Source organism: Acanthisitta chloris, unplaced genomic scaffold, assembly GCF_000695815.1.
Source record: "Acanthisitta chloris isolate BGI_N310 unplaced genomic scaffold, ASM69581v1 scaffold36488, whole genome shotgun sequence".
NCBI classification, from domain to species: domain Eukaryota; kingdom Metazoa; phylum Chordata; class Aves; order Passeriformes; family Acanthisittidae; genus Acanthisitta; species Acanthisitta chloris.
Window position 1 is genome coordinate 1 of NW_008688213.1, and position 11,876 is coordinate 11,876.

Consider the following 11,876-nt stretch of genomic DNA (forward strand, 5'->3'; position numbering starts at 1 on the left):
GGAGCTCCTACCAAACCCTAACAAACAAGTTTAATATTCTGACTCTATGCTGGAGGAAGCATAGGTTGGCAGAAGCACTGCTCTGTGTATTTAGATCCTGCTATGTGTTACTGCTTGTTAAACATGAGCCAATCCATTAGGATCTGAGGAGGACCTGTGCCCTGGAGATAGGGCAGGAATGTTGTCCTCATGTCAGGAGGGAGCAGGGAGGGAAGCTGCAGGGTACACAGTGGCCTGTGAGGGACTGACTACTTGCAGAAATACTTTCCTTCAGGCTTGGCTTTGCTCACCAGGAGACAGACCTGCCCCGTGGCTTCATCCTTGCTGTGGGATAGAGTGAGATCAGGACACAGATGCTTTGGCTTGGCTTGATGTATCACCAAGGCCTCTGCTACCAAAGCCCCAGGGGTCATCCTGCGTCCCTGCAGGACACTGGTCCTGAGTAGTAGACCTGCAGCTCACCCACCCACCTGACATTAACCACAGTAATGGATTTGTAGAGCCACCCCAAGAGCTGACCCAGCTGTGACTCTTCCCCACAGAAAGCAGCAAAGGCAGCGGCCAAATATCACAGTGTATCAGACGAGGATGAAAGCCAGCAGAACCCTTCTGGGAAGGAACCAGGGCAGCCCCACAGGTGAGCTATGAGTCACCACAGCTGTGCAGCTCGGTTAAAGCCAGAGACATGTTTACTGCTATCCAGAGTTGTATGTCACTGCCTCAGGAAGGTCTGTGCTTAGGAGCAGGTCATGCATGACGCAGCTGTTGGGGATGTTGCTGGGACTGCTGCAGTCTGGTGTTTTGTTTGTGCTGGTTGTCACAGACTGCAAAGAGCAGTTGCCCTTAAACTGAAGTGTGATAGCAATACTCTGCTAGTGGAAAGCTGACAATTCACATTTTGTGTGCTGTAAACAGTGCACAGAGCAAACAATTTAGGTTAAACAAGGTACATCACAGCTTTATTGCCTCTGAGAATGTAAAGAAAAAGCAATCGAAGAAGTTCTATTTGCAGTGCATTGGTTGACACTAAAATGCTGGTTTGTATTGAGAAGAGCTGTGGTGGAGCTTATTCATTATGTTTTAAATGACAAGTTTTGTGTAGTGGGACTAGAGAGGTGCAGGGGAACAGTCATCTCAGAGCCCTCTCTGAGAAGGTTTGCTGCTCACAGTTCCTGCTCACAGCTGTTTATTCCCTTTTTGACGTAAAGAACAGACAGCAGGATTGAAAGGAGCAAAAAGGGGGATTGAAACATGCTCTAAATTCTGCAAATTCCCCCTGTGTTTTCGCTGTTACCCCTCCCCAGCAGGCTGGCTCGTCGCAGGAAAACGGTGAAGCTGTGCCGCGCGCTGTCCGACCTGGTGGTGTACACCAGCTCCGTGGCAGCGCAGGATATCGTTGATGATGGTATGGCTGCTGGTACAAGGCTTGCGGGTGCCCTGGTCGATTTTGAGAGAGAAATGAGCTGAGTGCTGCTATTGGCCTGTTACAAAGGCTGGAGCAAGACCAGAGCCCAGCTGGGCACTCTTTTCCCCCTGCAGTGACACAGCTTTGATGGTGCTGCCATCAGGCGATTTCCCAGTACATTCTCTCTGGCAGTCATGCCTGGGCTTCTGCAGGAGGGAAGTCTTCGGCAGTTAGCGGGAGCTCTTCCTTGGCTTTCCTTTCAAGCCTGGAAACTTGAGGGTAGAACAAAAGACCCCCTGGAAGGGGAAATCCTTCAGTTGTGCAAAATGCATGATTTGCATGACAAGACCTTGTCTATGAGTATCCTTGTAACTTTGGGCTAAACCTCATGTTCCCCTTGATCACTACCCTTGTAACAGAGCTCTGAGTTCAGGCCCATTTCCTGGGGTTGCCTTATCTCCTGTTTGTTGGTTTAACCACACACACAGGCTCAGCAGGGACCGTGCTGTCCTTCAGTGAGACCAGAGCCCACCAGGCAGTGCAGCAGAAGGCTGAGCAGTTCATGCTCTACAACCAGAAGCAGCTGACAAGGGTGTACCCATCAGCTTATCGCATTGACTCCAGCAACTTCAACCCTGTCCCTTACTGGAATGTTGGCTGCCAGTTAGGTAGGTGTGGCATGAAAACTTAGTTCTTGTGTATGGGCTAAGGAATATTCTCTTGAGCAATGACACCTGAGTGTTGTCTTCCAACAGTGGCCCTGAACTACCAGTCTGAGGGACGTGTGATGCAGCTAAATGAAGCGAAATTCAGGGTCAATGGCAACTGTGGTTATGTCCTCAAACCTCAGCAGATGTGCAAAGGTAACTTCCCACTGAACAGTTGTTGTTGAAACTGTCAAGCCTTTCACAGTCTGATGATATTGTGATGATATTGTGAAAGCACAAGAAAAGAAATTAAGAACAAATAAAGAATCTTTCATATTCTCCTGCATTCACAGCTCTTAGGCTGTGTAATAGTGTGCAATCTCTTACTATGGTTATAGATATGTTTGGAAGGATTTAGCTTATTAACACGTGTTTCAAAAAAGAGAAAGGGATCCTAGGATAGCCTAGGACAGACCTGCAGTGGCTCAGGACCCGAGTATCCAGGGGTTGGTGCAGCTCTCAGGCAATTCAGTGGGATTATTTCACTCCTTTAAAAGGGTTTGGCTTAATCCTCAACACACCTAGAACAGGATCCTGGTTTTCAGTCTTATGCAATGACAATCCTTCCACTTTTAAAGGACTTGGGATCTGTTTGTGCCCCTTTATCTCTCAGTAATTCTGTTGATGTGGCCATCAGCAGCAGTGGCACTGATTGAAAGGTACTTGGGAAGGGGCAGAAGTTTGGGTGCTTGAAGCAGGTGCTGCTGCTTTTGTATGAAGTAGCTTACTCTGCTCTGACTGCTTGTTCTCCTTGACATCTGGGCAGCTGTGCAAAAAAGATGATCAGAGTGCTGATCTGGGTTATAACTTGGTGTATTTGAAGCACTACTATTAGAGGGTCCTCTCTGTCCTGGAATCCCAAACAAGGGCCACATAGCTCAGGAAAGGTTGTAAGAAAGTGGAAGGGAATGAAAATTAAGGAACAGCTGCTCCATACTCTTAGCTTCCTATTTCTGCCTGAGTTGTGGCTCTGTGTGTGCATTTTGGGGAGTGATATTTATTCCATGTATCTTTTTCCTTACACTTCTCGTTCTTACCACCTTTTAGGCACATTCAACCCCTACTCTGCTGATCCACTCCCTGCCAGTCCCAAAAAGCAGCTTATTCTGAAAATCATCAGTGGGCAGCAGCTGCCTAAGCCTCCTGACTCAATGTTGGGGGACCGAGGAGAGGTAAGGTGCTCTGATCCCACAAACCTTCCATGAGAGCTCCTGGAGCGACACAGCAACATGTGACTCATGCCTCCTTATTAAATGCACCAGTAAATTTCAGATATTGAAAGCTTTTGGCCACGAAATCCTACATTTCCCCCAGTCTCTGTCCTGCACATGGTATTTAAGAACTGATTTGTTTTGTACTCTAAGGGTGACTTTACTGCCCACAGCTCTTGAGACTACAAACCATGCATCAACATGCACTTCATGAACCCATTTCCCATGATTGTGCTGCTTGAAAATTCATGTCCATCAAAGGGCTTTGAATTCTCATATGAATTTAAATCAACGCTCTGCATGAATCTCTTAAAAACTGACCTTCACTGGTATTATTGCCCTGCTTTTAAAGTATTTTATTTTTAACAAATAGATAATAGATCCCTTTGTTGAGGTGGAAATTATTGGGTTACCTGTTGACTGCTGTAAAGATCAGACCAGGGTGGTGGACGACAATGGTAAGAAAATCTGAGTGATTTCTTCTTCTTAGAGTAAAATATTAATTAATTATAAATGATTCAGTGTCTGTTCTTACTTTCTATATTGCAGAGCTGCTTATTAATGAAATCAAATGACTGTATTTTAACAAATTGATTCACTTTCTAGACATGGTTTCTGGTGTGGGGAGATGGACAAGCTAGGGGTGAAGGGCAAGAGCTGTTCACTACACTATATTTCTCCTGGATTGTTCTTAAATCTCCCTTATGCAGAAGTTCCAAATATATTTATACATACACATATACATCTCGTATACATGTGTGTGTGTGTATATATATATATCTCATCTCCTTAACCTACCATAGTTCTGCAAAACACCACCTTGCTGCTTGTATCCCTGCCTTGTATCCCAGGCAGAACCACTTAGTGTTTAAAGCAGTGCAAGAGGCACATCTCTCACACTCAATCACTGACATGCTGAAGACTGGGAGTGCCCAGGTCTAGATGAGCAATAAGCAATGGGTTTTCATTTGTGTTGCTGCTTGTTTCCTGGGCCTCTTGCTATGCCCTGTGGCAACTGAGGCTAGCACTTGCTATGGACTTGTTTCCCAAGCTCTGTGTCCTCTTCGCTTGCAGGGTTTAACCCTGTTTGGGAGGAAACCCTCACCTTCACCATCCACATGCCTGAAATCGCGCTGGTGAGGTTCCTGGTTTGGGACCACGACCCCATCGGGAGAGATTTTGTTGGGCAGAGGACTGTGGCCTTCAGCAGCCTCGTGCCTGGTGAGTGCCACTTGTTCTCCTTGAGGTGCAAATCCAGCTGAAGAACAAACATCTTTGAGAGTAAACATGAGGTTGTCAGCATAAGATGATGGATGATTATATCTTTGTGACTTCATGTATGGGCTTGGACAACTCTCCTGTTGTCTGAGGGTGGTTTATTCACCAATACTTGAAGGAGTTGGGATGTCTAAGCTTTTGGAAGTTACTACTGGTCTTATTAAGAAATTGGAGGCAATTCATACTGGGGGCTTGGAATGTCTGTGAGCATAAGAAGTTTTACGCAAGGCCTAAGGTGATTTACTGTATATACATCACTCTTATAGACAGTCATTGCTAGCTGGGCATAAAATGCAAACTTCTTAGTGATTCTGTGTGTGACATACCTGATGTTTGTGTTTCCCCAGGCTATCGCCACGTGTACTTGGAAGGGCTGCCAGAATCATCCATATTTGTTCATATCATCATCAATGAGACCTATGGAAAGGTAGGGACAGCTGGAAATGTGCATCTTCCTTGGCGGAAGTGAATTTAAACATACCACAGAACATGGGTTGATGTTGGAGTGCTCAGGAGGCACAAGGATGAGGCTCATAGTGTGTGTGTGTTCCTTGCAGGAGATCAGCAAGGAAAATACCACATGCCATTACTCTAGTCTTAGTGTGCTCATACTTACAGATGTTCTTACTGTTAGCACCTGATAATTACCATGTCTAGGTAGAGGAAGTACATCTCTTCATAGTGCTAAACTGATTTTATTTTAGAAGTAACTCTTGAAGTAGATTTAGAAGTAACTTAACCAGAACATGGTATTTGACAAGTTATTTTTAGCAGCCAATTTAATTAATTCAAATGAACCTAATGTAATTTTAGGTTTTAGTGCATACATTTTGCTTTTCTGCAAGATTGCTAATTTTAAAGTGCTTTAACATGAAAGTAAAAGCTCAGTGCTTTTGCTCTGCATTTCTGCTTCAGCTGCCTTTGTGAGCTGTTTGCAAGAGGTCACTGGGGATAAGTAGCACAAAGAAATCAAGGCCTTATTCAACAGGATGCTGATATAAAATAGCATTTTTGCAGTGATTTAAGAAAACCAGATGAGCACAAAATGCCACAAACAAACCCCTGACCTTTATGAAGGGTCCAAGTGGCAAAGAACAGTCAGCTCTCAGTGTGTCCCTGCTGGCAGAGGATGCAGAGAATGTCATGATGAACATATAAACCCACAGTTGTGCAGCACCTAAGGAAAACTCTATGGGACAGAGAGAGAAAAGAACATGGAGAAAGGCCAAGACTGAGATTTGATGTATCCAGATCCTCACTGAACTCCACTTTGTCTTCCCTGATCTGGTTAGATCACTGACTGAGATCACAGCTTGGATGCACCTGCAGTGTGTACCTAGACGTGTGCACAGCTGGGTGCACCTGGGAAATCACAGCCAGCTTTGGGGATGGTGTGTAGGAGCCTATTTGGCTGCAGCTCTTGGCTCATGTGCTCTTCAGAGAAGAAATATGCACAGAAAAACCAGTAAAGAGCAGCTTCAGAGGGAAGGCAAGAGAAGGAGGGGGAAGAGACCCACTGGGATGTGATCTCTGTATCACAGAACTTGGTTCATCTAATGCCTCCCTGAATGATTGGCTGATGGTTGTTTCTAATGCATAATCAGATATCTTTTATGCATGTTTGCATCCCTATAAGTGATCTGGTCAAATTTCTGACAGACATATTAGACTAATAAACAATTCAAAATTGTTTGCTGTTTCTTATTAGAGCTGATGTACTATTACCTTATTTGCTTGTATGGTAGTCTTGGAAGCATTAGCCAAATGGATTTGCATTGTTTTTGCCTTTCAGTGGAGTCCTTTAATCCTCAATCCCAGTTACACAATCTTGCACTTTCTAGGAGCCACAAAGGTAGAGCTCATGAGCATGCACTCTGCACTTCTGGGCACACATTTTCCAGTGGTTCCTGACTGCATGATCTGCAACTGCCAAACTTGCACCACTCTCCATTCAGGCTCTGAAACTCTTGCTTTGGTGAAGCCCATGCACATAATGCTCCACATTCATGTGCAGCCTGTCACTGCAGAGCACTTCTTACAGCTCTGTCAGCTCCCATTAGGAGCATTGGAGCAAACCTCTGGTCACTGTGGCAGGCTGCCATCCTAATGAGGAGAAACACAGACATGCATGAATCCATGGAGACCTGTGCTGGTAGCTCCTTGGTCAGAGTAGATGTGACTTGCTTGGTGTGAAGTTTTTGTTTTGCTGCGTTTTGAGCTTTGTCTTCATCATTCATAAATGCTCTGAAAGCAGCTCTTGTGCTCCTTATGTAATAGCCTGAGCTCACCTGAAGCTGTGGTGGTTGTCCTTGCAGAGCAAGCAGCTGATAGGGCTCCGAGGGCTGTTCCACAAGCCCCCCAAGCACGGCTGTGCCGAGGGCAGCGCACACTACGTGCGGAAGCGATCGCTGGGCGAGCGACTCCTGCGGCGCACGGCCAGCGCCCCGGCCAAGGGCAGGAAGAAGAGCAAGATGGGATTCCTGGAAGCTGCTGACATCCAGGACAGTGCATCCGAGCCAGCAGACCTGAAGGACAAAGAAGGAGTGGTTCGGCGTCCGAACCGGAGCCTGCAGGCGCGTCCTGCCTCCATGCCCGTGGACAAGTACCTTCTGGTCGGAGTGCCCTGCCCAGCAGAGGAGGCTGCCCAGGATGCCACAGGGAAGGAGAACTCAGCAGGTAAGATGCTTCCAAAATTACTCTTGATGTAGTAAGTTAAAAGGTTTAGTCCTGTAGCCTCTGTGCAAGTAGTTTTATTTGACTGAAGGAAGAGTTACTGGGCAAAATGACATCTACTTCAGATTGTGCTTTAACAGCTCCTGAAGCTCATGGAAAAGTGACACCATGGAAAGAGGTTTACTCTGCACACTAGGCAACTGAATTGCAGTAATTCCTGGAAGTGCTCTTAAAAATGACACTTGCCAAGTTTCCTTTCGTAATTTAAGAGCCAATGTTCCATTGCACTTGATCAGTTTCTGGTTTGCTGCTGTCCCATGTCAGAGCTGCTGGCAGGGTGGTCGTCTTCTCCCTGTTTTCAAGGAGGGAGAGCAGCATGCAGCAGGTTTTTTGGAAATAGTATGTGTAAAGACTTTCAAACAGATGTAAAAGTAGGTCAAACTTTGTATCCAACAGTCTTGATATTCAGCTCTTACCCTAGGTTGCTTAATTTGATCCATTTATATGGAAAGTGTGTGTTAGGATAAAATCTTGGTCTTATGTAATTGCTACACAGTACAATTTAACTCCTAAAATAGCTTTTTCTTTTTTCCTAAGTGTGCTCAGCAGTAATAGTCCTGGGTTTGAAATCCAGTTATTCCCATGACTACGATGAAGTTAGTGTGTTGGACCTGCCTAATATTTGATTTACTGCAATGCTTAAGTCTGGGAAGCTTTGAGTACAATGGCTGTGAATCATTAGACCTGCTGTCTCCATCCTGAGCTCATCCCCAGTCTGGGGTGTCTATACTGGTTTTTTGGGGCTGATTTTGGTTTATTTGGGAAGAGTGTGTGCCCTCCCAGAGGCTGTCCTCACATCCTTAGCTTTGGGCCAGCTCTGGCAGCCCAGATTTCAGCCAGCAGCACCATGTCTCTGGCTGGTGAGAGGTAGAGAACACTCTAAGGACCTGTCTTGGTCCGAGGGTAATGGAATTGCTGCCCTTCTCCAAGTATTTTCAGCTACGGAGCAGCAGCTTTCAGCACCTGCAGGAGCCACCTAACCATCTGGCAAAGATAAGGACATGTTGCTAAGCACCTTTGTGCTAGTGGTCCCATGTTAGTGGCTTTGAAGGGGCAGGTAGTCTCATCACTTGTGAAAGAAGTTCCTTAGGAGAAACAGTGAACAAAACCTACCAGAGCTTTCTCTACCACCCTGAGAAGGAGCCGTAGGCAGGAAAAAGGATGTTCCTTCTAGTAAAGGAAGATAACTCTGAAATGCTGCGGTTTAAATTGAAATACTCTTTAGATAAGTCTATGAAGATGAGACAGCTCAGCCATTCCTTGCAACGGATGGAATAGTTTATTAGGTATTTCTTCCTGAAGATGCTATAAAGACACAAGAAACTTACACAGTTTTTGGAGGTCACAGTTATTCACTTACAGCAAAATAACCTTGGCAGAAAGCACAGGTCCGGTGAGATGCCCTCAAAAGCTGTCCCACAGGATGAATCCTGCCCCTTCTAGGATGGATCCTGTCCCTTAGAGTCTCAGTAAGGTTTGCTCCATAACCTCATGGAGGAGGCTGTCCCACAGAGATCCTTCTTGCTAAAATGCTGTGGCTGAACGTCTTTGCTGCTCTGCTGGAGTTATGCCCAGGGGACAGTGTGTTATCTGTTTTCTCTGGAAAAAATCAACTTACAAATCAAATCTATGTGGATCTCCTCCATCATTCTCTAGCAGCACTGGAAAATTTGAGGACTGTCAGATTCTGGGGAGGGGGCTTCAATAGCCATGTTCACTCCAAGCAGTTCCTGCTCCACCAAGGAGGTTCGGTCCCTGTTAAGGAGTGCTCAGCGCTCCCCTGGCTTCTTTCAAGGGCACCTGATTTCTAGCAAGCATTAAAAACAGCATCTATTATCCCAAGCTTGCTCCTATAGTCCCTTAATTAAATCTCCAAAGGAGTGAGATACGGATTTGGCATAGAAAGAGCAGTAAGAGGATTTGGAGGAGAAAACACCCGATGTGTATTTTCCAAAGAATTCAACCCCTGCTTTCACAAATGCAGCATGCTATAGACCAAAATTAAAGCCTGAATTGTAACACTCTGTAATAACCACATGTATAAACCATGTGGTTTATACCTGCTGCTTTTTACTCAGCTTTAAGCATGCATCTTGTTTCCAAGTGTTATGTTGTTAACAGAGCTGTTTTGTTCTGTCTTTATTGCCACGCTTCTGTGTAGTACAAATCTGACTAGGAACACAGCTGAAGGTAATGCCACGTGCAAGCTCTGATCTGATACCTCATTAACATTACTTACAACAAGTATTACATCACCTGCTTGATGTAATAGACATCCCAAGGAAGTTCCAATGAAGTGCCTGCAGTTGTATTTTTCCATTTGTTCATATCACTCAGATAATTTGTACTAAACCTGCACAACCCCATGATTGAGTTCTGTCACTGCTGTACCTAATTTTGCGTTCTCCATTTGTCTGTCTGAGGACAAAATCGCTGTTGGTAGACAGAGCAGAGTCTTGTATGCAACTAATGTGTTTCTTATTTAATTCAGCCAACAGTGATGACAATGCCACCGAGAAGGAAACCAGCTTGAAAGGATCTGGTTATTCATGTTTGGAGCAAATGGCAAACACGTCAAATTTGGGATCTCAGTTGAAGAAGGAGAATGAGCAGAAGGATTCTACAGCTGACTCCTTGGTACCATCTCCACAGGAGCAACCCGAACACTTGGGTTTTGCCAGTGGTGTAGCTGAAACCAATCACCTCACAGACTGTCAGGAAGATGATGTCCCTGATGAAACTGTCTCACTAATGCAGGACTCTGAGTTCTGCCCAGAAAAACCGTACCACAACTGTGCAGGCAATACAAAGGAAGGTGACACAGAAGGGTCTAAGGAGAGGAAAATCACTCTTGCAGGCACTTCCCTTTCTCAAAAAGCAGAGATGGAGCATCACAGATATGACATCACCAAGAAAAGCACTGCAGCACCTCTTTCTGTCTCTGATACTACTTCTCCTATTCGCCCTGAGGGCCCTGACCCACACTCCCCTCTGGCCATGCAGGACAGTGACATTTCTCGCCTCATCGAGGAGGTTTCTTTAGCGACAGAGAGCGAAATGGACAGTGCTGTGTCTGCCCTCATCAGGCAGGTCGATGTCACAGGTGACCAAACCAGCCTGAACCCTGTCTCCAGCCCCCATGGTGTGATTGCACACCCACAGGTGCTCAGTGCAGAGCTGAGCAACCCCTGCAAGCACAACCTCACTCCCACCAAACCTCCTTTATCCTCCACTCCAGATACAACCGTGTTCTCCAGCCCTGAAGCTGCAGAGTATTCCACATACACCATCATCCACGAGGCAACCCTCACACCAGCTCCTGAATGTAAGACCCACAGGGAATTGGTTTGCAAGCAAAAATTAAGTAGTCTAGAAAATAATTTCCCTAGCTCACCTTGTTCTTCACCTCTCTCTCTGCTGAATATTAATCCCAAAAGAAATGGTGGAGCAAAACCTGGACCAAACTGGGAAGCCCCTGAGTCTGGCAGTTCTTTTGGTTCCAATAACCTCATCTTTGAGGAGATGCTGGTTGACCCTCTTGCTGGTGAGAACTCGGAGAGCAGCAGCCTCGTGGAGGTCGATGGGGACCCTCAGGATGTCCTGGGATCTGCCTGTGTGTACAGAAGGGAAGACATGAGCCAGCTGACTTCTCCTCTAAGACCGAGGCAAAAGCAGGACACTGGGCATGGTGCTGAGAGGACCTCTGGGAACAGCACACCTGTTGGGCTCTGTGCTGCTGGCCAGGACTGCTCAGAGAACTTCAGGACTGCAGGGAGTCAGCTCCCTTATTCCATGGGTGAAAACACTGGGTTTTTGTGTCATCAGCATTCAGATAAGCAGAAAAAAGTAGTGTGTGCTCCAGAGAGGTCCCAGCTTGGCACAGCCCCTGTGGTGCTCCCCAGTGCTTTCCCCCCTCACCCAGCCATCCAGCAGCACAGCCCATGCAAGTCCAAGAGCCTGGGGGACTTGACATCAGAGGACATTTCCTGCAATTTCGAGAGTAAGTACCAGTACATCAGCAGGAGCTTCATCTCCTCAGGCATGAGGGACAAGAAACTGGCTGCACTGAGGAGCATGAGGCCCCACTCCACGGATGCTCTGACGGAGCAGCTGAGGAAGTTGGTGTCCTTGGACCAGGAGGACAACAGGCAAACCCTCTGCTCCAGGCAGATTGATGAGGACTGCCCCAAGGCACTGGTGAGAAAACTGTCCTCCAGGAGCCAGAGCAGGGTGAGGAACATCGCCAGCCGCGCCAAGGAGCGGCAGGAGGCTGCCAGCAAGCAGAAACCCTCCAACCCCAGCAGCATCACTGGGGTGGTGCTCCGGAACAAGCCCTCAGCCTCTCCTCACATCATCAACAGGCACTCCACGGGCTCCTACATAGCCAGGTACCTGGACAGCTTCCCTGGGGATGACATGGAGGGCAGAGGCATCCCAGAAGGTGCCTGTGCCGCTCTGCACTATGGCTGTGCCGACAGGTTCTACGCGCACGACTCTGTGCTGCAGCCCAGCACTGAGGACCAGCCTGAAATCTATTTCCTG

General features: G+C 46.7%; 1 protein-coding gene across 1 annotated transcript; it reads left to right on the plus strand.

The window, feature by feature from the left end:
• Nucleotides 1-542: 542 nt before the first annotated feature.
• Nucleotides 543-11,870, plus strand: LOC103808166 (1-phosphatidylinositol 4,5-bisphosphate phosphodiesterase eta-1-like; the record flags this gene model as incomplete). The annotated part of the gene is made up of 10 exons (XM_009080934.1): nucleotides 543-637; nucleotides 1,308-1,405; nucleotides 1,894-2,073; nucleotides 2,161-2,268; nucleotides 3,160-3,284; nucleotides 3,697-3,781; nucleotides 4,398-4,544; nucleotides 4,949-5,028; nucleotides 6,917-7,277; nucleotides 9,826-11,870. Coding segments are annotated over 10 exons (3,324 nt in total), but the record flags the coding sequence as incomplete, so codon positions are not given.
• Between the last annotated feature and the right edge of the window lie 6 nt (nucleotides 11,871-11,876).